Here is a 27605-nt window from a genome sequence, read left to right as displayed (position 1 = left end):
GTTTAAGTGTGTTTTGTTTAAATGGACAGCCTAATAAAGAGTTGCTTTGAATAAATGACACTATGTGCATTTGTTTGGACTAATTTGACACACACAAAACTGTACGGAGCTTCAAACTTCCTCGCTGTTTGGTTAGTTAATTAACAGGCGGTAAATAGAGGGGGCTTTGAAGCAGCTTGAAATGAACAATAACCTTTTACAGTGAACCCAGAATTGCAAATGGAAGTCATGGTCAAGCTCGTTTGATCCATCGCTATGAGCATCTCTGTCATTGCTTTCATAGTTTTTATTCATTGTTTTTTGTTTTTTTTCTGGCTTATGAGGGCTCTAATGCGACATCTAAATTATCTAGGAAAAGTATTCTGGGGTTTTGCACTGATAGGAAATCCGCACGATGCCTCAATGCGAGGAGTTAAATGTTTTGAAGGTCGCAGTTTCTCTCATTGATCTTGCAATGTTTGTTAATTACATTGTCACTGATGTTGTGAGAGATAATTAAGCCACTATGTTTATATGCATAATTATGTGCACTCCGCATCAGCCTTTGAAAGACAGCGGCGAGAGAGAGAGAGGAGAGAAAAAAAATGTTTTAATTGTGAGCTGAGCAGAAACATGGCAATATAGATGCCCTAGTTACAATCAACAAAGAGCAACTCTGAGAAAAAAAAAAAAAACACTCTAAAGACGAGATTTGCAACTGATGCAGTCTGCTCTCCCCGCAGTCTTCAAACACTCTGGCTTTGTTGTGAGATGTAAAGTAGTAAGGGAACCAGTGGAGGGAAAGGTGTAGGCCTGCTACACAACAGTAATACATATTTACAGACAGGCGTTTTTTTTTTTTTACGGCCATGAAATAAACACAAAATGACTAATTAAAACCACAAAGCCTTTTTCATTTGCCTCTGAAATGAAACCTGCTTCATTTTCTCAGAAGCCCCTGCCCTCAATTGTCTGTCTGTGTCTGTGTGTGTGTGGCCAGAGCTGTTAAACAAAAAGAAATGCAGACAAATAGAGCATGTGTACATGACTCTGAGGTGGATACCTAAACCTAGATGAAAGACCAAAAAACAGTTAAAGTGGAGGTTAGCAAGCACAAAACAAAACTTGTTTTTGTACCGCAACAACCGGTCTCACCTCTGTGTGTCTGCGACACACGCTTTATCTATTCATATAAACCCGAGCCGTGTTTTTTCACCTTTTTACAGCTCTGTGTTTTAGCTATACAAAGGCCACTCTCTCCTATGTAGTGCGTGTGCATCTGGCTTCAAGGGTCACAAAGTGTACTTTCTTAAAAGATTGTTTGTGTTAACACATAACTGTTGCTACTTTAGTCAGAATGACTCTCTGCCAGCTTATCTATTTGATAATCAGTGAATTATATCGTGGGAACATCATGTCACAATTAAACATGGGGTTATTACGAGTCATTTACATGAGCACACTGCATTAAGGGGAATTTATTAAAGTATGTCCAATGTCTGCTCAGGATAAATACACTGCAGTTGTTTGTGAGAATAACTGCGATGTAACTTCCTTATTTCTGACTTTATTTGACAAAGATTTGACAACTGTGGAGAAAAACTCCTCCACGGCAGACTACGACTCCGTGTAACAGAGGAGTTTGAAGCTAAGTTTAGTGAAGCTTAGGGAAAATCAAAGAGTCAATATGTAATCCTGGGTGTAATATGAAGCTTAGCCTGGTCCTGCCATGCGCTCTTGGCCCACAGCTGTTGGGAGAGAAGTGCATAAACAGCCTTACGTTGTAAGCCTACTCCATTTATGAATTTCTTTGTGCAGTTAACCACACACTGACAAGTTCCTGTCCCCCCCCACCCCCTCATACTCCCTCGTGGCCTGCCAGTTGAATCTGTCTTTAGGGTAATAATGTCACTGGCTATTCATAATGTAACTCTAGAGTGTCTCTTTCCAATAATGGGCACACTTAAGCTTATGTGGATGTGGCAATGTCACCCGCTCTCTATCTCAGCATTTGCCCCTTAATACTATGGAGGGGAATGTTTTGAAGGGCAAAGGTAGCGTTGCTTTAAGATGAATAGAGAGGCGAAGTCCCGCCCCTTCCGGTGGACCACCGTGGGATCTTATTTAAAAAATATGAATGATAGTCGACGGCAAGAGACAAATATTTGTTTTGATCCCGTTTGAATTGCGCCATGAATCACCCATCTGATGTTTGTCAATTTAAATGATAATTTTGCAAGTCAAGAAAGTCGAATCAAACGGGATCAAAAAATATTTGTGTCTCGCCGTTGACTACCATACATATTTTCTGGGGTCCACCGGGAGGGGAGGGACTTCGGCTCTCTGTAAAGAAAACTGATTGGAGTACAGAGAGTCAAAATGTACCTGTAGAGGAGAAAGGTGGTTGGCGACTCTGGGCCTCGCTTGGCGGCATGTAGGCTTTCTCTTTCGTAGGCCTGTCTTGAGCTTCTTTGTCGTCATGGTAACTGCCATCACGAGAGTCTGCCGCGGGCTCGGCCTCCTCCACGTTGTCATCGTCGTCGCTGCAGTCCGTGGGCTGCACCATGTACACGCCCTCGGGAGGGCAGTCTTCGTCATTGCTGACTTTCAGTTCGTGCTCTCGCTCGTCGTCGTGAGCCGGCGGCTCGTCGCCGTACTCGCCATTGACCCACTTCTCGATGGCCTCGCGTCTCTTCTGGTCCTCCTCCAGGCTCTGAGTGAGGTTCAGGCTCTCGGGGAAGTTGGTCTCGTTGTCATCGTAGTGGGAACTGCCACGTTCGCTGTTCTCCGCTACACTCTGGTCTCCCTCAGCATTCTGGGAGCTACTTTCGAACACCACCTGGCGGCTCAGCTTGTCACAGATAGCGTTGAGTTTTAGGCCACCTTTCCTTTTGGCGGCCATCTTGGGTTTTCCTGAGGTCGTTTCAGTGCATAAACTCCTTTCAGCTAAAGGAAACAAGAACAAAAAGAAACATTTAAGATGAGTTCAAGTTGCTCAGTATCACAATTATCTGTGTTACCTTTTAAAAAAACTCCACCTTTCACTCAATAAGCATTTTTTTTTTAAATACTTTCAGTATCACCAGAGAGTTTGAACCAGCTTTTCAATGTCAGTAACAAACCACACTGAACAACAGTGACTGCTGCTATTAATAACATCCAAAAGCACTTAACAATAACAGCACAAGACTGGAAGGACACACAGAGATACTGTACATATCTTTCTAAGTCACACCTCTTCGGTCAGCTCAGAGTTTAGAGCGGCGGTGGAAAAAAAAAGGAGAGAAAAAAAAAAAAAGCGGAGGCAGCTGAAACCACAGGCAGATAGGTATCAGACCCCCTACGGTACTACAAGCAGCAAATACACGGCTACATAATCCTTCACATGACAGCGCTATAGAGACACTGTGAAATGTTATCTTCTCTCTCACCTCAAGAGGCTGTGGTCCTGCCACTGAGTGGGGGGCTGCACAGCATTAAAAGCTGTCAGGATGTGGAGGGAAAAAGGCTGAGTACTTTTGCTCTTTTTGGAGCTCATGTTGGCTATTCAGTGGGATAAAACGATGTATGATTTCAGAAATGTTGTTGTGTACTTCCTACTCCTACTGTACGAGTCAATCGTTTGCAATGTAAAGCCAAAGCTCACGATTTATGTGCTCAAACTGTACGGTCCGCCAGCGTATATGGACTCGCAGGAGGCTAGAAAGACGTGGACAGCATGGCTAGTCCATTTCGTTTTACTATATCTGTTCTAGCCACCATTGTTATCTTGATAGCTACGCTCTGATTACTGTAAAAAGATTAGAAAAAAGGCACTGACGTTGGGAAATCGAGAGCCTGTGGACGGCCGACCAAAATTTCTGACATGTCAGAAATTCATCCGACTGTTAATGGAGGAGTTAATCGTTCCTCGTTCCCCCCTGTACAGTGCACGGCAAACAACGCCTGACAAAGCAGAAATTCGGTCCAACTAAAATGAGTCGTACGGCTCAAAATTCGTTCCAGAAACTAAAATCGTACAGTATATGCTCAGCTTTAGACCCAATCCTCTGTATAGGCTGCTGGTTTCACTTTATTAAAATGAAAATGTCTTTTACTGTTGCTCTAGCCAAGACAGTAACACAGATACATCAAACAAAAGAAATGTTGTAGTTTTACATATCTTTACTTAAACAAGACGTACTGCACAGTCTCAACATCTCCAACCCCCCCCCCGTGTGGCCTCTCTGAACAATAGCGCATGATAGAGTGTGCTTTGGGGCAGGAATGGGTGGCATTATTTCAACCCAAGTGGGGCTATCTTTATAACATGTCCTCTGATGAGGCAGGAACAGCTGCCTGTGGCATTCCATATCCAGAGCTGCCTTTTTAGGGCAGAAACTGCACTCTGGTACCTTTCACTTTATTTCCAGAGCCACCAAAGTTCACCTTCCAACGGCGTTTTTTCCATAATCAAAATCAAGGCCAGATCTTTATCAAGTTGTAAATAACTTTTAGAAAGCAGGGAGGAGGTGACCGTGACTAACTTAGTATTTATGGTATCAAAAAGAAAAGCACCGCCGAGGATCAGACAAGCATTTTAACTTGTTTTCATTTGGTAGATATGTAAAGCTTTTGAAAACAGTTAAAGAGCACGCCACAGCCAGAGATATTTCTCCTTTGTGTGTATTTGAATCTTAACTCAGCCACACTGTGGTTAAGATAATACTGAGCTACGGACACAACCATTTCAGCAGACAAAAAAATGTGCGATACGAGAGGTAACAAAGTTCTATCTTAGCGACTCAATTCACTTTCTATAACAATGAGTACGAGCCTCTTCATTTTCCCCCTCAGCCATAAAGCCAAGCACAATCATGTGTGAGCCATTGCCGGCATTATGTAAATCACATCGGCGCAACATAAAATCCTGTTTTCATTTTCTTTTGCAAAGCTGTGGAATCATTAGAGGATATACAATTCGAAAGGAGTTTTTACAGATCACCCCCGTCGCCAGACAATGCACCCCCGCGCTCCCCACACATGCTTTCTCAGTTACTGTATTTACATTGCGGGCTTCCTCTCTGAAACAATGGCTGCAGGAATTATGTAGTTTTGAGGGGGGGCCATATATCACCGGCACATTACTGTACAATTTAGTGTTAGACAATTGCAGGCGGGGGTGAAAGGGTCACCTTTGAGAAGACAGTAATTTTGAAAAAAAGAAATCAGCTGGAAAAACTATTAGGAAGTGGAAGACATAAATTTTCAAGTTTTTTTTTTTTAGAAATACTCTCCAAAGGAAGATTGAGGTCATTTGGGTGTTGCAGTGGAGGTCATTTTTTCTGTTTACTGTGTTCAGTATTTCATGCTTTAACTACCGATTTCCTTTGCATTGCAATCTCAGGCTCCTTGTAGGAAATGACCCCGACACCGTTGTTTCTTTCCATTAGTGAGTATTTATGTGTGATTTTTCTGTTAACAATACGGAGCTAAGTGCTACTGGTTGAGTATCTAAGCAGGCCTCTAACTGAATTATCAGACAGCTTAAGCTCATATTCTTTTTTTAAAGGTAAGACGTGCTTGAAAACATTTAATATTGTTTGCTTTCCCGTGAGGAGAAACGTGCCATGGTTCGACGGTTTATGGAAGCTGTCTAAACTATTATTTATGCTGAGGGTTTCCGTCCACGGCAGCTTTTTTTGTGCCATTGCTTACAATAGGGATTGCTATGGTAACACCAAGCTGTTTACCTCAAGTCGTTTGTGTGCATGATAGCGTACAATGAGATAAAATCAGCGGGGACCTACATGAAAGAACAACTTTTCCCTCTGGGACCGACTCCCCCACCTCCCTGAGAGTCCAGTAAGCATTCTGCCTTATTAATGAATATCAGACAGAAAAACAACACTGTCACACGCGTTGGACATTATTTACAGTCTGTTTTAGCCGGGTGTGCTAATTGTCAAGGAGGAGACACCTCAGTAAGCACTGGGGGAAAAAAAAAAAAAAGCAGGCAGGTTTGAATTTGAACACAACAGCTGAAACTAATTTTTCCAACATGCTTATGTTAACTGTGACACTATTTTTACTGGAAACAGTGCAGGGCTGCAAAGGAGCGCCATATACTGTCTGTATAAGGCCAAAAAACCTGAGCAAAAAAGCCCTGCAACTATTTGAATACATTTTTTGACCAGGTCAGGCTCTTTTTCATCTTAAAATAAAGTGCATCAAAGTTCTCTGGAGCCCTGTTTCTTCTCAGCGCCTGCCCGGATGACACAGCTTGTGTTCGAGTCTAGCCCTCCGCGCTGACAGACTTACTCTTCCACAGCGCTAAGCCCCACAGGTCTTGTTGGTTTTTGATGCAGAGTCTCTGCTTGTGTGCCAGAATGATATCATGCCCAATCAAGTGGTGTTTCAGATCCTAATAACGCTGTTGGAAGTGCATTATTTGTGCGAACGTGCACAGACTGTAATCAGGGCAGCTACGGGTAAAGCATGTGGGAGTTGAGACTGGTCGTGACTGGCAGGGTCACGGCTTTACCACTTTTTCGTCATACAAGACGGACGGCTCATGTCCAAAACGCTTGTTTAATCATCTTATGGAAGATGTAAAGTCACGTAAACGACATGTAGAAAAATTGACTTTATTTGTTCATTCAAAGTGCAGCGCTGCACCATAAACGCGCCGACTCCCTGCAGCGTGTACGGAGCGAGCGCACAGGAGGGTCTGTATATAAGAGACGTAGATATTACCTGTTTAAACTGAAGCTTATCTCTTCACCTAATCAAACACAGGTACGAGGCTTGTTGAAGATTCCTGCTGAGTTTCCAACATGACTGACACAGGGACAAACCCCCCGCAATATCAGGAGTTAATTAATACAAACAGGGTCTGGGAGATGTCTGTTCAGCTCAGGATTATTTTACAATATGCGACCAAGAGTTGCTGTAGCTCTTTAAAGAAAGAAAAAAGAAATCCCAGTTATAACTTTATGAACCTTTGGCAGATTAATCGGCGAGGCTGCAGCTCCCTGTGTGTAGCTCAGTGAACCTTTTGTGTCTCCGGCTCTCAAGGGAGATGTATGTGTGTGAGAGAGCTTGTGTGTGCACGAGTGTTTCAGGGAAATCACTGAGCCACACAGGCAAACATACACAGACACACTCGAAAATTACCATGTTTTTATTTTTGTAAATTTACGGCTTGCAGGAAGAGAATGTTTTCCTCTTCTCCCTCTCTCTCTCTTTCCCGCTGCACGGTAGAGAGGCTGCGGCAGCCGCAAGGAAGTCGAGCGGAAAGCCACTGATGGACAACTACGCCACGACACCCAGACCCCAGCATCTGGCCCCTCTCTCATTTTTATTACACGAGAATAACAATAAGCAGGTCGTCGACCCCGCCGTGAGATTTTGCCACAGTTTTCCAACAGTCGGTGCAGCCGATGCTGAGAAATTTCCATTTTTCCGCATGCATATTTAATTGAGTTTTGTCCCAGTGGTGCGGAAATGATTTGTTTTTTGCTCTCTGTTCACTTGACTCCTCTTCGGAGTCGCTAACCCTGATTAAGACGTTCCCGTTAATTTCCCAGCGCACACCTTTTTTTTGTGCATTAATGGTTCTGATCGTCTAATTAAAACTTCTCAGCTCGGCTGCTGATCACCGCTCGTTGTGCCTCTGACCTGAAGTTTTAATTGCCGCATCAGAAGCGATAATAATAATTTTGAGGTTCTGATGATTAAAAACAATGCCATTGCCAACTAGTTGATAGATGGGGGTTTAGGGGTGGGCACGTCTGAGGAGAAGTTTATGTAGAGAAGGGATTTAGAGAGGGGGGGTGTAAAGGCGGGTGTACACTACTGTACCAAGGAGCAAGAAGGGGGTGGGGGGGGGGGGGGGGGGGGACTACTGTAGGTGATCAGTGAGGGGAAGGGAGTGGCAGAGCATATTGAAATCTCCAAGTCTCTCAGAGTCGTCCTGAAGAAACAGGTTTGACTGGGTCTGGGACTTAGCTTTCCCCATCTCAAATCTAAATCTGCCACTGACTGATCCACTTTAGAGCTCTACTCACTCGGCAGGTTTTGCCAGGTTGTGGAAGAGAGAGAAAAAGAAAGAGAGACAGAGAGAGAGAGAGAGAGAGAGAAGAGAGAGAGAGCGATAAAGGCACATAAAAGATGACGACAGTCCAATGCCCTGTGCTTATTTTCATAAAAAGATAATAGCACAGTAGGCGCAGTACAAAAGCCACATTGTTCATAAAGTGACTGAATGGAAAAAAAAAAGGAACCTACGGTGACTGTTGATCTCGGTTATAAAACATGATACTGATGAGATGTATATGATAGGCAGATTACTGTCAAAACAGGAGAAGTGAGTAGCTTGTGATCTTCTTTTAAACGGTACTTTCACACTGTACAAACTGCAGAAATGATTCAGGCATGAAGCGCCTGGGAAACTGACACCAGCACTGATCTGTCACATTTGGTTTTAACTAGGGGCGGGAAAAAAAGTTGATTAATTTTTTTATGATTTTGAAATTGATTCTTTAATGCCAGAATCAATATATTTGCTTCATTTGAGTCTATGCGGAGGTAGAACGAAGTTAACGCTTTTATATTGTTGTAGTCTGAGTAACGTGACGTCATATCCGTTCCGTATCTGTGAAAAGCAAAACAAACCGCAGTGAGCCGAGACGAGAAAGTAGAAAACAACGGAGGTTCCATGTGGTTACGACCTGCTGCACCCTCAGATGTTAAATCCAGCATGGTAAACACTACACATCCAGTAAAGTATGGAAACACTTTGGGTTTCACACATTGACAGGAAAAGCAGAATTAGACATCACGGCTAAAGCTGCATGCTAACTCTGTCATGGACAGGAAATGTTATCGTATTGCGGTAACGTGCGGTCAAGCCAGCCGTCACTCTCATCTCCGTGGTCAAATGGGCCGATGCTACAACTGTAGAGCACCCATATACTGACATTTATGTTAAATGCATTCAAAAGGCCCACGATGGAGCTGACGCAAGTTAGCGAAAGTATACATATGTGACTACGTCCGGTTTTCAAAATAAGGTGTTAACAAAGGGAACTGCATATACAAAATACATATATGGAAATAAGATTGATTGGATTATATTCACCAGATTTTTGGGTTGCTGGAAAAAAAAATGATGACCATATACTTGCTGAAAATCAAACATTCTTACCGTATTAATTGAGAGATTTTCCAAAGTAAAAGTCTCTAGAAGTGTATGATTCAACTTTTTCCCATATTCTACTGTTAAAGAAGTTAACAAAAATCGCAATACATATCGAATCGGCACCCAAGTATCGTGATAGTATCGAATCGGGAGATAGCTGTATCGTCCCAGCTCTAGTTTTAACCACGGGGTTTCTATGGATTTTTTTAGGTCCCACTACAGGATCAATGTTCTCCGAAACATACTGTACATGCGTGCACACAGAGTACACATGGACATAGAGTCAGGAGGTAGCTGTCTTCTCTCCCCTCCCCCTGTTCCTTTCTCCCTCACAAACGTATTTTATTATTAATCAGTTGGTTGCACATCTGCCTGCTTGTTGTTTTTTTTTTTTTTTCCTATCAATAAAGCACTTATTGCTTTTAGTCCAGAATGTGACCTTGCACGTCGTGTGCTGTCTTTCTGGGGGGGTGCCGACCTTGAAGGACCCGTTTGGACTATTTCACTTCAGATCAGTCCACGGGGGCTGTTATCAAACACAAGCCCCACAGCCAAACGCCACGCTCCCGTCACACCGCAAAGAAAACACTGCAGGACAAAGGCAGACACAAGCAACACACACACACACACAAACTAACGGCACAGGACAATGGCTGAAGAATACAATGTATATTTCAAGTGCAGACGGAAAGAGGAAAGACGTTGAACTTGAGGGCCAATCAGGCAGGAAAGTTGAAAATCTAAGGACAAATACGCCCTCCGGCTTCATCACAAACAGGGTAATTATGGTGTTTTCCAGAACAGAGGACAAGCAGCTTAAAATGGTCTAAGGGAGGGAAAAAAAAAAACACGAGTGACAAGAACCGATCTGACAGCCACGTACCAAAACAGCCAACTTTCATTGAGTTTGCTGCTTAGGGTAATTCATGGGACACGCGGCTAAGTTGTTAAAATTGTACATCAAAATCTGGACTCCCAGCTGGCGCCAGATGACGACTTAATTTCTAAGTGTTGCTTTAAAAAAAAAAAAGCAGACACAATGGCACACACAGTCCCATGCTTCCACCGACTGAAACAAGGGAAATTTATTCCTGCAGCTTTGTTTTTGAAGCTCAGCTCCTCATGTTCGGTTTCAAGACACCGGGAGTGCAATTTGATAAGCCAACCGCCATGGTAAATGAGCAGACGACCCCTGTGTCCCTCCCTCACGGTTGCCGAGCTTGGTAGCAAGGCAGTGTGGGTAGTACAGTGGAGAAGGGGGGGGGCTCAGCGGTGCACCTCTCAAGGGCCCTTGAGCTAATATCTGTACAGATTAACTGCTTCAGTTGTATTTTGGTCACGGGGATCTCTCTTTGCCTTTGTGGCTTGTTGGGAGGGAGTAAGGGGAGATGTGTGTGTGTGTTGTGAGTGTTACTTGCACACTTTTTTTCCGTGGCGAAGTGAGCGGCCTGCTCGCCTAAGAGGTCAGGAGCCGCCAGACTTGGTGTATGTCACTCCATGTCATTATCTTTGGGGCCATATTTAATTTACCAGAATCCGGAGCTACACTGCTGAGTAAGTCATCCCCATCCTCTCCCCATCACCTACCCCCTCTATCTCGCCACAGGACACACACACACACACACACACACACACACACAAACACACACAGTGTCAATCCTCCGGGGTAAACTCAGCACACGCCGCTCCATTAGTTATCAATTAAGTCTGGAAATCTCCACCTGGCTTACACACACACACACACTCACAGACGAAGCCGGCACACACGCGTACGCAACAGGAAGTTGAGGGTGCCTTATTTGAGTGTGGGTGAAAGAGTGTGTGTGTGTGTGCATGTGTGTGTCCGTGCGGGTGGCACTTTTGTCCACGAGGTTAACCTTGATATGAGGCCCTGTCAGGCCAGATAATGTCAATCAATGACAAGCCCTCACAGATAACCCCTAATGTGAAGCCTAAAAAGCAAAGCTGTTTAGATCTTTAGACATGCCCCCTTTCACCAGCATATGAATTGCATTACAAGGAAATGAGCTGTGGCATTTCTTTAATAAGACTCTTAAGACATTTTGACAGCATATAAGGCACTCTGCTGTTAAAAAAAAAAAGAATGAAATAAAGCCCCTGCTGACAAAGCCTCGTCACACGAGGCAGCGCTGTGATGGGCAGATCCGAGTTAAGTGGAGGAGAGGAAAAGACGTGTAGGGAGGGAGGAAAAAGGGAAAAAAGAAGGGTGGACCTTTCTCTTCCTTTTTTCCTTAAGCTTCCCAGGGACTTCTTAATTGATTTCCAAGGTTACGTTCCAAATTTGTTTTTCAGATACGAGAGCCTTGTGAATGAGAGTCAATGTTTTTTGAGCAATTTCCCTAAATTCGGCCCGGTTTGGAACGTTTGCATCAGATCTCGTTGACCTCTCTCTCTCTCTCTTTCTCTCTCTCCTTGAAAAGAAAGAAGGAGGTGACATTAACTCCAAAAAAAAAAAGCATGTATTTCCAGACAGGATGCCTGCGCTGACAACATCGATCCCTGGCTCCCATTAAAACATTTGCTCTGCCTGACAGACTTTTCCTCTTTTGGACTTTATACGCGGTAGAATGAATCACAGGTACCCGTTAAAATGTCACCCTGAGTAGGTTCTCTACCGGTCCAGTTCAGTCCAGTTCAGTTTGGTACACATTAGAACGGTTATATTTGTGTTTCCATTAGCAAAAGTTGTGGATGGTACAAATAGAACCACTCCAATAGAGAAAAGGACCTTGTACCAAAACTGAGTCGAGCAGTGGAACGAGCAGCAGAGAATCAAGCTGGTTTTTGGGCCCGATTCCTCCCTCCTGACAATCACCACCATCATGGTGGCCACGGCTAATGCATGAGCTAATGCTAAACGTGAAGCATAAAGTAAGATGGAGCTCGGAAATAGAGGACCAACTTGATTTGTGGCAACAACACAAGTGTTTATTTAACGTGTCTTCATGACTTCATTCATCCTTTGTGCATTTTCAGTACAAAGTAAAAACATCACTAATTCTTCCGCCATGTTTGTTTACACTAAAGTCACGTTTGATAGCGAGAGATTTTCATTTTTTTAGCCAGGACTCCTGTTGTCAATGAATGAATCTGTTAGTGTGTGGTGTGCAGGAATAAAACTGTTCAATTTAACATAACGTGTCGTTATGTGTGGGCTCTCACACATTTTACACATCTGTTAAGATTTTAGTGTGGGCCAGCCTTTACCTGAACCCGCTAGCCATGGCTCGCTCAAAATCTGAGGCTTTTTCAAACACTTCCTTTTTTTTCATCCCATTCAATGCTCAATGTTTTTTTTTCTCATGAAGCACGATTAAAGTTTGATCAGAATTCATTCTTCGTAGGGAGGAAGTGATGAGAGTGAGTCTTCCTGCTCGTGGGATTTGCATTTTTTAGCCCCTGTGGCTGTGACTCGGCTGCCAGAACTTTAGTTTGTTATCTTTTTATTTTTCTGATAAGCAGGATGAAAGTGACAATAGTTTTGACATGATATAGGACATTTTAAAGTGAAGTGTGGGTATGTGCACAATACTCTGTGAACACATACTGTATGTTAAGTGGCTGTAACCAATATAAAGTGTGCTTGTGTCTGTGTGTGTGTGTGTGTGTGTGTGTGTGTGTGTGTGCTTGCAGGGCATTGTGGTCTCCTTCTGCGGCTCTCTGTCTCATAGCTGCAGGTCATTCGCTCTGTCAAATACGCACACTGACATTTCTATGCACTCCACAGCGAGGATAAACACGCCACTGCTGTCAGTGACGGCACTAAAAAACAGCGTGCTTTACCGAAAAAAAGTTCAATGTGGACTGGAAGGCGGAACTAAACGCTGCAGTTTTCACCTAAAACAGGAACATTCTTGTTTCTGGGAGTTCAGTAGAGAGAGGAATGTGCCGTGACTGAATTTGAAGGTGTGATAAAACAACACTGACAATAAGGGAGAGAAAAAAATGTGAAATGACTGTGAAAAGATGAAAAAAAGCTGCTTCACACGGGGGGAAAAAAATGAGTGCTGTCTATTTTGGGTCCCAGTATACAAAAGGAAGTGCTGCTAAGTTGAGTCAAACAAATAAATTTGCTTTTGATAAAACCACAGCGACTACTTTTGCATTCTACACCAAACCCACTTTGTTTCCTGCATCTTTATCTTCATGACTTGCCACATTTGTGAGAAGCTCACTCACTAAATTGTCGAGCACAAACAACTGAAGGTTTTTTTGGTTGTTTTTTTTTAAAACGGCGCAGCGTTGACGGCTAAAAATGTAATTTCATTTGAAAAGTGACAGGTTAAAGGAGAGCCTCAGAAGTGAACACGGTAGCGCTCTCCTATTTGCACTGCATCCAGCTGCCCGTTTTACATTTCTCCGACATTAATATTCCTCTTATTATTATTTTAAAGTGAAAACGGATACTCTGTTGAAGTGCAAATCTGATGAATTACGGGAGCAGATTGCTGCTATTAATTATTAAAACCTATTTTATAAATATTCAGGTCTGTCATGCATCTAATAATGAACGCTTTAGAGGAGGTTACTTCCCGTGCGCATCCTAATGTGTCAGAAATATCACTTTTAATCACGCTCGTGTCAGCGAGCGCTGGGTTTGAACCTGCTGAAAGAAAAAATCCACTAAATCAAGGAAACTCAGCCGGCCCTACTACTGTGCTCATCACAGCTTCTTGTTCCCGCTGTTTCTCGCCTCATCCAGGTTCTTCTCCTGCCCCGTCTAAAGAGGTGGAGAACATCTCTCCGCTCCCCGCTGCATGCTTAACCGCGGTAATTTGAATGGAGAATAATGCATCGGCAGCACTCTACCCTTCTGGACACACCTAGTCCCAGCGCTACTCCTGCCATATGTTGTGTTGATACATATTCATAACACTTTCTCGCGTGTTGGTGTGCGATGAGGCTTAAATGAGTGTCTCACAACTTCAAATGGGGGAAGGTGGGGAAAAAAGAAAAAGCCAGGCACAAAGAAAGTTGGACTGCTCTTCTCGTTTTTTTCTTCGCTCTATTCTCTTTTTCTTCCTCCCTCTTCTGCGAGCTCGGGTGCTGATAGGTGATCCCGGCGCTTTTGTGAGGATGAGCAGAGTTTGAGGATCGTCTTGGAGGAGCCTTGGAGAGGCGGCGACTGTCAACACGGTCGGATAAACTGTGCTGTCAGGTGGGCCGGTCGTACTGGTAGGGCGAGAGTCAGTGGCACTGCACCACGACCTCCGTACAACCCGGCAGTATGTGCTGCACACACAACCAGATAGACTCACACACACACTGTGGAGCACTCTAAGATTAACGCTGTCAGAGCTACAATGATACCCCTTCATTATCTGCACACGGGGCCTCCTTCGTGCGCTCGCTTGCCTCACTGTCCTCTCCGCTGCTTCTCTATGGAGGTAGTAATTACTAAAGCTAACATTTCTTGCTCTCGGTGCCTCCGACTACCCTCCACTTATCCATTATTTCGTTCTCTTTTTGCAGCGCTTTCAAGCGACTTGCCATCCTTTTTGCCAACCGGTGACACAGCTGAAAGTATGCCAGCATTGTCGACAGCGCCAGTGTGTGTGTGAGCGCTGTATTATGAGATTATTCGGTGCCCAGCTGATGCGCAATAAAGGCACAGTGTGGTAGCCCCGATTCAGATCAGTCCTCCGGGTCAAAACTCTCATTGTGGTACGACAACAGAGAAGTGCTTGATGTTACCACTGCAGTATCTGTTGTACTGTACATTGTTGGTTGTGATCAGAGAGACGCTCTCCCTCGCGTGGCATTTTTCATTACCAACAATGCTCTCGCTCGTTTGGCTTTCTTCTTCCTCTCCCACTGGAGCTGTGGCTTTATCAAAGGTGATAGCTTGCTCAGGCGCATTTTCTCAAACGTCTTCTTCAGCCAGCCATTTCCCAGGCCGCTCTCGGGTAAACGTCACTCATTTGAAGATTTGATGGTGAGATCAAAAAGAAAGGAAGGACAGCGTGGAGAGTGGGGAGATGTGAGGGGGTGGCGGGTAGAAGAAGAGCAACGATAACCCTCCTCCCCCATCCGACACCGACGAGCGCTGAGGGTAATTCCTCCAAGCAGGGCCGGCGTTTTCAGACGCAAATACAACAAAACGTCGGGCGCTGCCATGAGACATCAAAATGGGTGATTTTGACTTCAGAGGGTCTTCAGATGCTGGAGGAGCTGAGAGAACAGAAGGTACTAGCAGGCTGTTAACTACCAATGCGGGAACCACGCCAGAAAGGCCGTCTCCTCCCAAAATGCCAATCGGCACCAGATCAGTAAAGGCTTCCGCCGTACTGTAATATCCCACCTGAGCACTTTCATCTGCTCAAAGTGAAACGGCTCGAAAGTTTATCAGCTGCTATTTATTGCACCGTTGAGATACAAAAAAAGTAAAGACCACAGGTATTAAAACGAGACTCCAACAGGTGCCTTGAAAGCAGGATTTTTTTTTTTCTATGAAAGATTTTCATCAGCAAATCAAAGACTCGCCTCGTTCTTCGGAGACCTGAGTTGTGTTGTGACACGCAGAGAGGGACGTCAGCATTTTCCCCGGTGTTGTTCTCGCTCATTCTTGGAGCATTAGGCTCACTCTAAATAGCCTCAAGGAGATTAGGCTGGCTCATATTCAAATGCACATTTCTCTCTAAAACCCACTCCACGAGTGGGCCAAGGAGATCAGCGCAGGAGCCGGGTGAGACGGTATTCAGAGACGATTCTGTCATGTGTAAATCAGCTGAGAGGAGGGAAGGAGACAGAGAGCGAAAGAGAAAGAGAGAGAGAGAGAGAGGCTGAGGTAAAAGACAAACAAGTGTTGGCTCTGCTATATGAGTTTAGTTAGCTTAGAGAGTTAGTGCATGAGTTATGGCTAGCGAAGGGCTGAGGGACGCTGTATTTATGAGGGGACTGAGTGAGTGTTAAATCCCTGGTAAGAAATAAAGTCGTCCCTGAGCGAACAGGGGAAACATTTCACTCAGTCTAAGAGGTGCCTTGAAAAAAAATGAAAGCCATCCCTCTTCCAGGGGAAGCACTACTCCGTATTCCCCAAAATTGCTTTATTCCTTAAAAATGCCATAGATCACATCCAAGTGGATTGAATCTCATATTTGAATAGAGGGGAGGATTCTCCGTGTGCATAATATCACGGGGGAGTTCACGAGCCAAGGAAAGGGAAAGAATCTGATTCTTCTAAAATTGCATGCGGATTTTCTGAGGGATCTTTGGCTAACGGGGGCGCTGCCAAAACACACAGTGCACTTGTTGCAGTGCAAGGGTTCATCCAGGAGAAGTTTTCCACTGTGGTTCACCCAGGAAAAAGTCGTTTTTCAATTCAAATATTCAAATTTAGCTATCTATCCATCTATATATCTAAATGCAAGTATATTTTCTAGGATTGGGACGATACACCCATCTCGATTAGTAGTATTGCGATTCGATAATACGACTTATTGCGATTTTTGTTAACTTTTTTTAACAGTAGACCATGGGAAAAAGTTTAATCATACACTTCTAGGGACTTTTACTTTGGAAGATATCTAAATGAATACAATAAAAATGTTTGATTTTCAGCATGTATGTAGTCAGAGATGTCCTGTCATTGTCAGGAATTATTCATTAATACATTTCTCTCACAGATTAATGGTATTTTCTTGTTAATTTATAAGGGACATGTAATGTTTTATACTTCTGGTGAATATAATCCAGTCAATCTTATTTCCATATATGTATTTTGTATATACAGTTCCCTTTGTTAACACCTAATTTTTAAAACAGGACGTGGTCACACGTGTATACTTCCGCTAACTCCACCAAGTCCGTCTCTAGCTCTCCCGTCAGCTCCGTTCTCTTTAACCAGCCATGGTCAGCTCCATCGGGGCCGTTTGAATGCATTTAACATAAATGTCAGTATATGGGTGCTCTACAGTCGTAGCGTTGGCCCATTTGACCACGGAGATGAGAGCGACCGCCGGCTTGACCGCACATTACCGCGATACGATAACATTTCTGCTCTGTCGTATCTGCCGGTAATACAGAACGGATATGACGTCATGTTACTCAGACTACAACAATAAAAGCAGTAACGTCATTCTAACTCTGAATAAACTCAAATGAAGCAAATATATCATTTCTGGCATAAAAAAATTGATTTCAAAATCGTAAAAAAATAAATAAAAATACATCGGTAAATAATTTTTTTCCCCCTCCCTTAATATTTCCTTTATTATTTTTTTCTTACAAAAACTTACACTGTTGAATGAAGTCAAACTTTAAAGGCCTGAAACAAAGATGGCCAAAGGGAAAGGAGAAGCTTCACTTTGTGCACATCACAACTCTAACTCTCTCTCTCTCTCCAGACCCTGCAGCGGTAATAACAATTATTACTTAAAAAGGCTATATTTTTGCATTAACTTAAAAGGCTATATCTTTTTTTTTTTCTTCCCCTCCAGCCTGTGCGGCCTCACTTACCCTAAGTATCTTCATAAATCACCAGTTACTGTTAACATGTACTCCACAATTCAGTCATCAATCTCCTAACAGGTCAGAGTGAAAACAGAGGGGGAAATGTCTGCTTAGTAAAATGTCTCTCTCGTGAATGCTGCTACCACCACCCACTACTCAAACACACACACACACACAATATGCACGTAGAGCGGTAGCGTACACTTTAAATAACAAACACACGCGCCCGGCACACAGCAACCAGAGCAGTCCTATGGGACACGGGAGCGGTTGCCAGATCGCCACGGTAACGCAAGCCAAATTCAATTCTGACTTCACCTTTCACTCGGGAAGCTGGTTCCATTTGTTATAAAAACAAATAAACAGCAAGCGTGAAGTCAGAGCCGGCCAACTTCTGCCTCGTCTTTCTTTTTTCTTTTTTTTCTCTCCTGTGGGCCTTGACAAGAAATATCAGGCCCAGGCTGTGGCAGTGAGAGACAGACACCCACAGGGCCTGCATGTAAATCTGTGTTTATGTTCACAGACACAGTATTTATTTAACCAAAAGGAGAAAATCTAATTGTGCACGAGGAGGATTATTCCTCTCCGAACCGCGTCTCTCGCCACGAGGGAGACGAGGACTCTTTAGCCTTTTCTTCAACAGACACTGTTTACACCGGCAGAGTGGAAAATCCCTCCGATGACAAACCTCTCAATCACAACATCTGTATCTAAACGGCCCAATCAACGCCGCAAATCACCTCGTGTCACATCCGAAAAACATCTGCACTTGACATCAGAGCGGAGGAGTTTTAGGTGCTTTTTTAATAATTTCTATTTTTAGCCTGCGGAACAGTGTATTTAGATCATATTTTTTTTTGCCCGTTTAAAGTCAAATAAAGTGTATTTGTGTAGCCTTTGATCACTTTAACAGCCAGAAATTGCGTTATAATAAATAAAAAAGTATTTGCTTTAAAGTAAAGTGTAATTAGTGGTGGATGAAGTCTTCAAACCCCATAAGTAAAAGTAGCAACGCCACAATTTATAAAGTAAAAGTCCTGCATTCAAAAAAAGAAAAAGTAAGACGTAAAAAAAGTAATAAAAAGTAAAAAAAAACACTCATTACAACAATTGTTGAAAGTTCAGAGTGTATATATATATATATATTAACATGGAAGCAACATTGAGGTGGAGTTAATTTAAAAACTGTTGTGTAGTTTAATCTACAACAATGCATCATATTATGGAAGCTGATCATACATTTTATTTGTAAAAATATATATTAACCTGTTAAGTAACCAATTACTGTAAATGTCAAATAAATACTGCGGAGTAAAAACTACAGTATTTCCCTCTGAGATGCAGTAAAAGTTTGAAGTAGAATAAGATAGAAAGCAAAAGCACCTCAACAGTATTTGAATAAATGTACTTTCCACTGCTGAAAGTCATAAATGTAACTGTAAAATATAGAAAAGTGGAAGTGTGGAGCTCTATAAAGCGTGATACAAAAAGTCAACAACTAAACTTTTGAGGAAGCGACACGCCATTCAAACTAATTAATCACAACGCTGACATCAATTGCACTACAATGTGCATCTGTAATTAAAAACTAAGCAGAATCTGTCTAAAAAGACAAACATTACACCTGCTCTGCTCCCTCACTCTCTCATTCAGCCTCTCTCTCTCTCTCTCTCTCTTTCTGACACCACCCACCACATCACTACACATGCGTGCCTGACTCATGCCAACTGCAACTAGTAGCAGACCCGTTCACCTCGAGGTAGCACTGTGTGAGGGGGGGAGAGAGAGGGGGGGAGGGGGGGGAGAGGAAGAGGAGGAGAGAGGAAGGTGTGTTGAGAGTCTTACCTGGCAGCAGACCGCCCTCTGCGCTCTGTCTCACCTCTCCCTCCTGCCCTGGAAGGATTCTCTCCACAAAGCAAGGCATTTTCTCCTCAACCGCTCTCTGCCAAGGCTCTGCTATCTCTCTCTCTCTCTCTTTCTGTCTCTCTCTCTCCCTCCCTCTCTCCTTTCCTCTTTCCCACTCCTCTCTCGCTGTCTATCTCTCCTCCCTCCTTACCCTCCCCCTCCCACACTCTCCCTCCCTCCTTCTCTGAGCACAGATGTCGAGGCTGTGCGAGTTTACCCACTTTACCAGTAGGGGTCCTTCATCGCCCTTCTCCACCCCACAGCCACATGGGGGAACAAAACACACAACACACACACACACACGCACACACACACACACACACACACACACACACACACACACACACACACACACACACACACACACACATACACACACACACACACACACACACACAGGCCCCAGGAAGAGAGAGCCACTTAACGGGCGCCCTCCTGTCACTGCTACAATGAGAGCCCTGTGCCGAGCAGCACGGCTGTATGAGCTGTGTGTGTGTATGTGTGTGAGCGTGTGTGTGTGTGAGAGAGAGACAGGTGTGAAGTGGGTGGCGTGCACAGGGAGCTGGCCCTCGGCCCTTTGCAGCCCTGTTCAGCACCGTTCGGCTCGGCTCGGTCCTGGCTCCTGGCCCCTGAAGTGTAGCACAGTAGTGGCTCACACACACACACACACACACACACACACACATACGCATTCAAACACACACTCGCGGACGTATGAACATACAGATTGACTTACAGTGTAAGTCTCTCAGAGGCAGCAGTCAGAGAGAGATTGTGCACAAGGCTGGGACAGCTACCTCCCGATTCGATGCTATCATGATACTTGGGTGCCGATTCGATGTATTTGCAATTTTTTTTTTTAAGTATTGTGGTTTGATATTATGATTTATTGGGATTTTTGTTAACTTTATTACCACTAGACCATGAGAATAAGTTGAATCATACACTTCTAGGGACTTTTACTTTGGGAACTATTTAAATTAACACAGTAAAAGTGTTTGATTTTCAGCATGTATGTAGTCAGAGATGAATTGTTTTTAATTTTTTTTCCAGCAACCAAAAAAATCTAAGAATTTGACCTCATAAATTAGTGCTATTTCTTTTTAATTTATAAGGGACATGTAATGTGTTATACTTCTGTTGATTATAATCCAATCTTATTTCCATATATGTATTTTGTATATACAGTTCCTTTTGTTAACACCTTATTTTGAAAACCGGACGTCGTCGCTAGCTCCCCCGTCAGCTCCGTTCTCTTTATACATCCATGGTCAGCTCCATTGGGGCCGTTTGAATGCATTTAACATAAATGTCAGTATATGGGTGCTCTACAGTTGTAGCGTCGGCCCATTTGACCACGGAGATGAGAGCGACCGCCGGCTTGATCCTGCACGTTACCGCGATACGATAACGTTTCCTTTCTGTGACAGTTAGCATGCAGCTTTAGCCGTGATGTCTAGCTCTGCTTTTCCTGCCAACGTGTGAAACCCAAAGTGTTTCTGTACTTTACTGGATGTGTAGTGTTTACCACGTTGGATTTAACATGTGAGGGTGCAGGTCGTATCCACGCAGACCCTCCGACGTTTTCTGCTTTGTCGTATCTGCCAGTTTCTGCTCGCTACGGCCGGCCGGCTACTGTTTGTTTTCAGTGACGGATACAGAACGGATATGACGTCACGTTACTCAGACTACAACAATAAAAGCGGTAATTTCCTTCTACCTCCGTATAGACTCAAATGAAGCAAATATATCGATTCTGGCATTAAAAAATCGCGATACATTCTGTGATTCAGTTTTTTCCCACACCCTTAACAAGCATACACACTTCCACACACACACACACACACACACACACACACACACACACACACACACACACACACACACACACAGAACAACTGCTGCTGTTTGCTACTGCTGCTGTTGACAGTGATAACATGTGCTTTGTGCCCTATGTGTGTGTCAGTGTGCATGTGCATGCACATTCATACACAAACACACAGCGGATGCCTATCGGCTCTCGTATTACAGGTCTCTATTCTGTTTTTTTCATTATTTAAAAAAAGAAAACAGTCTTCATTGACACTGGCATGTTAGATTTGAAGGCTCTTAGCTAGTGTACAGTGGGGAATTTCTAGTTTCTCTCCTACTTGTGGGGCACTTTTCACATCGTAATATCAATACTGGAGAATATTAGCTGTCCTGCTGAAGAATGTCAGATCTCTGTTTGCCTTTGAATGAGGGCAGATCCCCCCCGGGTTGAAAAGAAAAGGAAGATCTATCAGAGTGTCTATAATGATCTTCTGTGTGTGTTGAATTAAAGGTGGAAAATGCTTTAAAAAGGCAAGTGAGAATAAGAATGAAACCATCGGAGTAGATACACTTTGTACACCTTAATTGTGCATTAAGCAACAAACTACTTCTAGGAAAGACTATGTGGAACTTGATCCCACATTTTTTTTTTTTTATCATATATTGCCTAACTTTTATGGCGGTTTATATTGCAGGAAAGCAGCGATCCCGATCAGGATCCTATGCTATTAAAATATCAGAACAGTAATTATCAGTCCTGTGCGAGGACTTGTTTTTCCATTTATTGCCGCCCGGAACAGGATAAGGGTATCTGAGCTCAAGATATCCCGGACCTGCTGTTTGTATCATTTGAACAGAGGGTGGATCACCTTTTTATTTGAGTCAAACAAAAGCCTCCTAATGACACAAAAAAATATGGTAGTCACTGCTTGACAGACGAGGCTCCAACGCCCAACCACGCACTCGCCTTCGAAACGTTGACAAAGAGTAATAAAGAAAATAGGATGTTAAAAGAGCAGGACACGGATGTTGAATAAAGCCACCAGAAAGTGTACATACTTAAAAGTTGTGATAAGCTAATGAGGGAAACAGTGCCGTGCTTTTGGTTCGACTCTTATCGCTGTTTGCATCAGCGGCAAATCTCCCTTGACAGCAAGACTGAAATCAAATACAGGTTTTTAGGCAGATGAAGGGAAAGTCATTTGTATTTACAGGAAATAATGCACTCGATCATTATTCCTAACTAGAACGCAGCAGCCCCTGTATTAGATGTTGGAGGAGCAGCACAAGGACAAGTAAAACATACCTTAAATAGACTACAAATGAAGTCACTTAACACCCACTCGCTTTCCCCTCGCCACCCCCTGCTCTGTCTGTCTTCAACAGAGGAAAAGCCTGTGTTTGACTATCTCCCTCTCAGGTTCATAGTTGTCTTTTTGCTTTTTAAACAGGCACCTCGCCTGTCACGGCGCAGGAACGGGCGCATTCCCCTTAAATGGCTCCTTTTGACAACTGATCTGTAAATACAGCCGGATCTGCAACTTCCCCCTTTTCTCCTCGCTGCCTCACTTTCTCCCTCTTGCCTTTGCTCTCCCTCCCTCCTCCTAAACTCCTGCCAGACCCCCCCCACCACCCCTTCACACACACAACATGAAGGTCTGCCTATGACCCAGCCCCCCCCAGCCTCACTCACACACACACACCGAAACACACACACACCGTTACCCCCACACACCCCCTCCCAACTTCCCCAACTCCATTCCCCTTGCCTCTATAAAAACACAAATATGCCATAACTCAGGCAGCGCTGCCACATAGCCTCCATCTTGCCCTGTACCGGGGAAGGGGGGGGAGAGGCCTCTCAGGAAGGTCACCAACAAATGGTTTTCCGATTCACTGCCCCTGAAATAATTTTGTGTATTAAAACCTGAATCTGCACTTTCTGGCCTGAAAGCTTTTCTAATTATTCCGGTGTCCTTGGGACAGACACAGATCCTTCACACGCCGGGGGAAACAAGCTATAGAGCAACCACTACAGCCACAAACACCCCTCCACCTCCCTCCCTCTCTCTCTCTCTCCCTCCCTCTATCCCTCCATCTCCCCACCTCCTCTCTCCTCTCTCCTCTCCTCTCCTCTCCTCTCCCCGCTTTACAGCCGCCCCCCTCCCCAATCTGTTTTCAAAGCGTGTCTGTCCTTTATTAAATTGTTTTCTTTTCCACATTATCAGTTGCCATGGAGACCTCATCTCTCGGATTATTTGAATTTCATTATATCTATTGATTTGGGAGCATTTCATCTTTTTTATTGTTTTTCTGTCAATTTTCGAAACGAATAACCATCTAATTTGCGTCAGCGCTGATTACGTTCGTCCCTCAATAGAGGTCGGCAGCTGCGCCGGGGAAACAAATCAATGGAAAAACATCATAAAACTCGAAAGTACAATCAACCAGGATATGGGTGACATTCCGTGGTTGCTGAAACGAAGTCATCAAAAAATATATACTTTTTTTTTTCCCTCCCTGCGCCTCTGCATGTATGGGAGGGGGGGTGCAGCAGTGAGGAGGACACATATGTGTCTGGGCAGATATATTACTATATTTCAGCAGATAATATACTATGGTAAATTTCCATACTGATAACAGCCCCTCCCTGCCTGACCAAAACAAAAAAATGCTTACTGTATCTAAATAATTTATGCAATTTTAGCATTTATATATAAATTTTTTAATAAGCTGCTTGGAGCAAAGTGGCCATTAACAAAACACACAGCTGTCCAATGGGCTAAGCCCAGCAGATCAATTGCGCTTTTTTATGACATGATAAAATGCTTTTAAAGCAATTTACACAAATATGGAAAAAATGACTTCATGGGCTTCATTTATTCATAAGGACGTGTATTAGGGAGGGGGGAGAAAAAAAAGTCTTACAAAAGCCAGACAGGGGAGATCGTCCCGGTCCTAACTGGAACGGACTTGCTGCCCTCTCCACAAGGACATAAAGTTTCATTACTGATGCACGCAGTCAAAGGCAATTTAGCAAACACAGTGTGCAAAAGAAAACATCAGCATATTGCAAGTGTTCCTGTATTAGGCGGACCTTGCATGTTGTTTTCCAATTTTGATTCATTTTTGTGGGGGCAGGGTGTTAGGGTGGGGGGGGTGATGGATTTTTTTTTTTCTCCCCTCCCAGTGTCACCCTGACCCAAAGCCAAGGGGAGGTAGCCTCGGTGACGGGGACGTGTGCTCCCTGGCCCGCGAAAACCCAAAGCCACACCGTGTGCCAGACAACGGGGCCTTGCAGCAGGACTAATGTGTACACCTTCAGCTGTGCAGTGATATACACCACATGACACCCAGGCTCATTCTGGGAGAAAACCAGGCTCACAAATATTTCAGTGGATCTGATCATTTAGCATCTTAGTGCACACACACACACGCACATATTATGCACAGGGGTATGGATGGAGGGGGTGGTGGGGGGGGGAGGCCATTTGGAGGCTAATCTTGTTTCAAAGCATCCTCTCTTCATGTGCCGACAATGTGCCTGAGCCGCTGTACACTGCTAACAACACTGCTGCTGCTGCTGAAGGCCCCATGTTTGCAACACATGTCAACATTTGACAAAGCATTACTTTTTTTCATCCCCCCCCAATAATATTCTCCTCCTGCTCGGGCCTCTGAAAATGAGGGCGCTAACAAATTAGCTTTTTATGTTTATTTGTGTGTGGGTGTGTCAAAGGGGGGGAGAAAGGGAGATCTCATTTTCTAAGGCACCAGTTCTCAACCCGAGAGAAAGAGAGAGAGAGAGAGAGACAAAGAGAGGAAAGAAAGGAAAGGCTGAATGTTTTGGAGTCACGATTCTTCTCCTGATTGCCCTAGCTGTCTCAGTTGTGCAAAACATGACCCTCCCCTCCCTCAGCCGCGACAGAAACACGGGCGGCTGGATAAACACTATTTTATGCAGTGACTAGATGAATCGTCAGACAGTAATTACAGTCTTCCTCTCGCCCCGACAAAAACTCTACTGTACAGGCTCTTTTCTTTGACACCAAACTGCAGTAGCACGTCTACTGCAAAACTGCAGGTGTGTGACATGTTTGTCAATGCCTCTCCCAACTAGATAAATATAAATATTAGACCCTGTGACAACAGTGAGTCGCTCGCCGCAGCTCTCGGCGATGTGTTAATAATCTGTAGCTGAAAGAGGACTTGTTGTGTGTGGACGGACGATGTTATCATGTGCAGTGAAACGTTGCCGGGTGGGTGGGGGGAGAGGGTGTGGGGGGGGGGGGGGGGGGCTGGCTTTGTAGAGAAAGTTTGGTGATTTTTTTTGTTATTCTGCCACCCTAGCAGTTTGGGCTTTCCTCTCCTCGATGTCACAAAAATAACACGGTTGCGTCCCAAACTAAACATTCCCACACAGTCTGCTAGGTCTTTGACACCAACATGCCCGGCACAGACAACTCTGTGCTGCTGACGCCTGTTTAAAAGCAGGGCTCGAGCTTAAGGACGTAGGATCTGGGAGGATGAAAATTAATTTTGGGACGAGAGTTGCGTAGAAAAATACCCTGCTAACGTTACGATGAACTGCGATGAACAGGGCTCTCAACTAACTTTTTTCACCATCCTCCCGGAACCGCCCCGAAATAATATAATAATGCAGATAAAACAAACATTTTAAATCCCGGACGATCCGCGTTCATTTCGGGACGGCTTAGGTTGTATTTTCAGGACAGTTCCGGGAGGATTGTTAGTTTAAAAAGTTAGTTTAGAGCCCTGACAAGAGATCCAAACTTAGCTGATAAATTATGTTCATTTGATGTTATTGAAATCTCACAAATGCCGATATCACTCCTACATCAGTTGGTGATGAAGAGCGCCAGTGAAACACACTCACACACTCTTACTCTCCGCTGATTCATCCGGTCAGGCCGTGCCCCAAACGCGGTGCAGTAAACCATGCTGTCAGTGTCCGAGCTCTAAAAAGCACAATTACAGAGGACCTCGACTGAATAATTTAAAGAGCATAATTATTGACCTCTATCCGAATTCCTCTGAAAGGTACATTAAGATATAGAAAAAAGCTCTGGAGGGTGGAAGTGGAACTGAGGAGAGGAGAGGGAGTGTGTCTCCCCAGGCCTCCCTAATGCACTCTCCTGCTGTACTCTAACTTCCTGTGGACCCCTAATGTGCCCACTGCTCGCCGGCCTGATGAAGACTACGCTTAATGAGGCCCCTGTTTCTCAAATGAAGTATCTTTTGAAACCATCAACGTGCATTACTATCAAGCCGCCACCCCCCGCCAAACCACACGTATATGTACACAAACACATAGACCACCAGCAGTCCTTCACCCCCCCACCACCCCATCCTCCCTCCCCACCTTTTAGTGCCACCACAGGTTCTGGTAGGCTGGACCAGTCTGGGGGGGGGAGGGTGGAAGTGGCTGCACGAGGGGTTGTGTTTTTTTTTTTTGGAGGTGGGGGGTGTTTGAGGGTTAACTGTCCCTCAGGGGGCTATCAGTGAACTGGGCAGCCGTCACTGCTGGTGTCCCCGCTTCTCAATTGACAACCAGGCTCTGACAGATTAGCAGCTAGTCAAGAGGAATCCACGGCCCGGGACACAATTAAAGTAATCACTTTTCTCAAATTTGGCTCTATGTATGTGGCTGTGATTTGAATAAGGCATCACAAGTGTGTGTGTGTGTGTGTGTGTGTGTGTGTGTGTGTGTGTGTGTGTGTGTGTGTGTGTGCGTGGAGAGGTGGGTGGTGGTGGTGGGTGGGAGGGTCGTTGAGCGCTGGCAGCAGGCTTGGGGGAGGATACAGGGAGATGAGGCCTTTTTAATTAAAAGAAAATATTTGTGTTTGCATACTATCGTGGTTTGAACCTGGGACAATATCCTGAGAATTCTGGTTGTTTAATGGCTCGCTCTTTAAAGTGATTTGGGGGTATCCTCTTTGCATACATGCATTTTTAAAATTTCAATTAGGGCTATACGTTTTTTTTAAAGTAAGATTCAGAAGTTGTATGTTTTGGTACTTTATTTTGTTGAGATAAATGACCACATTTTTTCTAATAAAATCATAGAAAAAAAAATCCTCTTCTCAACAGAAGGGTGCTGCTGTCTCTGCTGTATTCCAACCAGGAAGGATAGAGGGCACTGAAATAATTAGGCGACTTCTGCAACATCCTGAATGCCAAGGACAGGTGGATTAAAGTATTAAAACAATCGCATTTCAGTCTTGAAATAGTCTTG

General features: G+C 44.1%; 1 protein-coding gene and 1 long non-coding RNA gene across 18 annotated transcripts in view; one reads left to right on the top strand and one right to left on the bottom strand.

The window, feature by feature from the left end:
- The window catches only part of casz1 (castor zinc finger 1), a 225604-nt gene that overhangs the window by 41354 nt on the left and 156645 nt on the right, over positions 1-27605 (bottom strand). For 7 of the 17 annotated variants that reach the window (XM_074645113.1, XM_074645114.1, XM_074645115.1 and 4 more), the window contains one exon: positions 2365-2925. In XM_074645113.1, the coding sequence (XP_074501214.1) occupies positions 2365-2881 (517 nt within the window). In that variant the 5' untranslated portion in view covers positions 2882-2925. Of the gene's footprint in view, positions 1-2364; positions 2926-19477; positions 19700-27605 lie in introns of those variants that run through there. The other 10 variants (XM_074645102.1, XM_074645104.1, XM_074645103.1 and 7 more) reach the window with 5 other exon arrangements.
- LOC141773262 (uncharacterized) overlaps positions 1-27605 on the top strand; it is a 69457-nt gene that overhangs the window by 33633 nt on the left and 8219 nt on the right. The gene's annotated exons all lie outside the window — the stretch shown is intronic.

This window comes from Sebastes fasciatus, chromosome 8 (genome assembly GCF_043250625.1).
Source record: "Sebastes fasciatus isolate fSebFas1 chromosome 8, fSebFas1.pri, whole genome shotgun sequence".
In the NCBI taxonomy this organism is placed as follows: domain Eukaryota; kingdom Metazoa; phylum Chordata; class Actinopteri; order Perciformes; family Sebastidae; genus Sebastes; species Sebastes fasciatus.
This window is presented reverse-complemented; position numbering and strand designations above follow the sequence as displayed.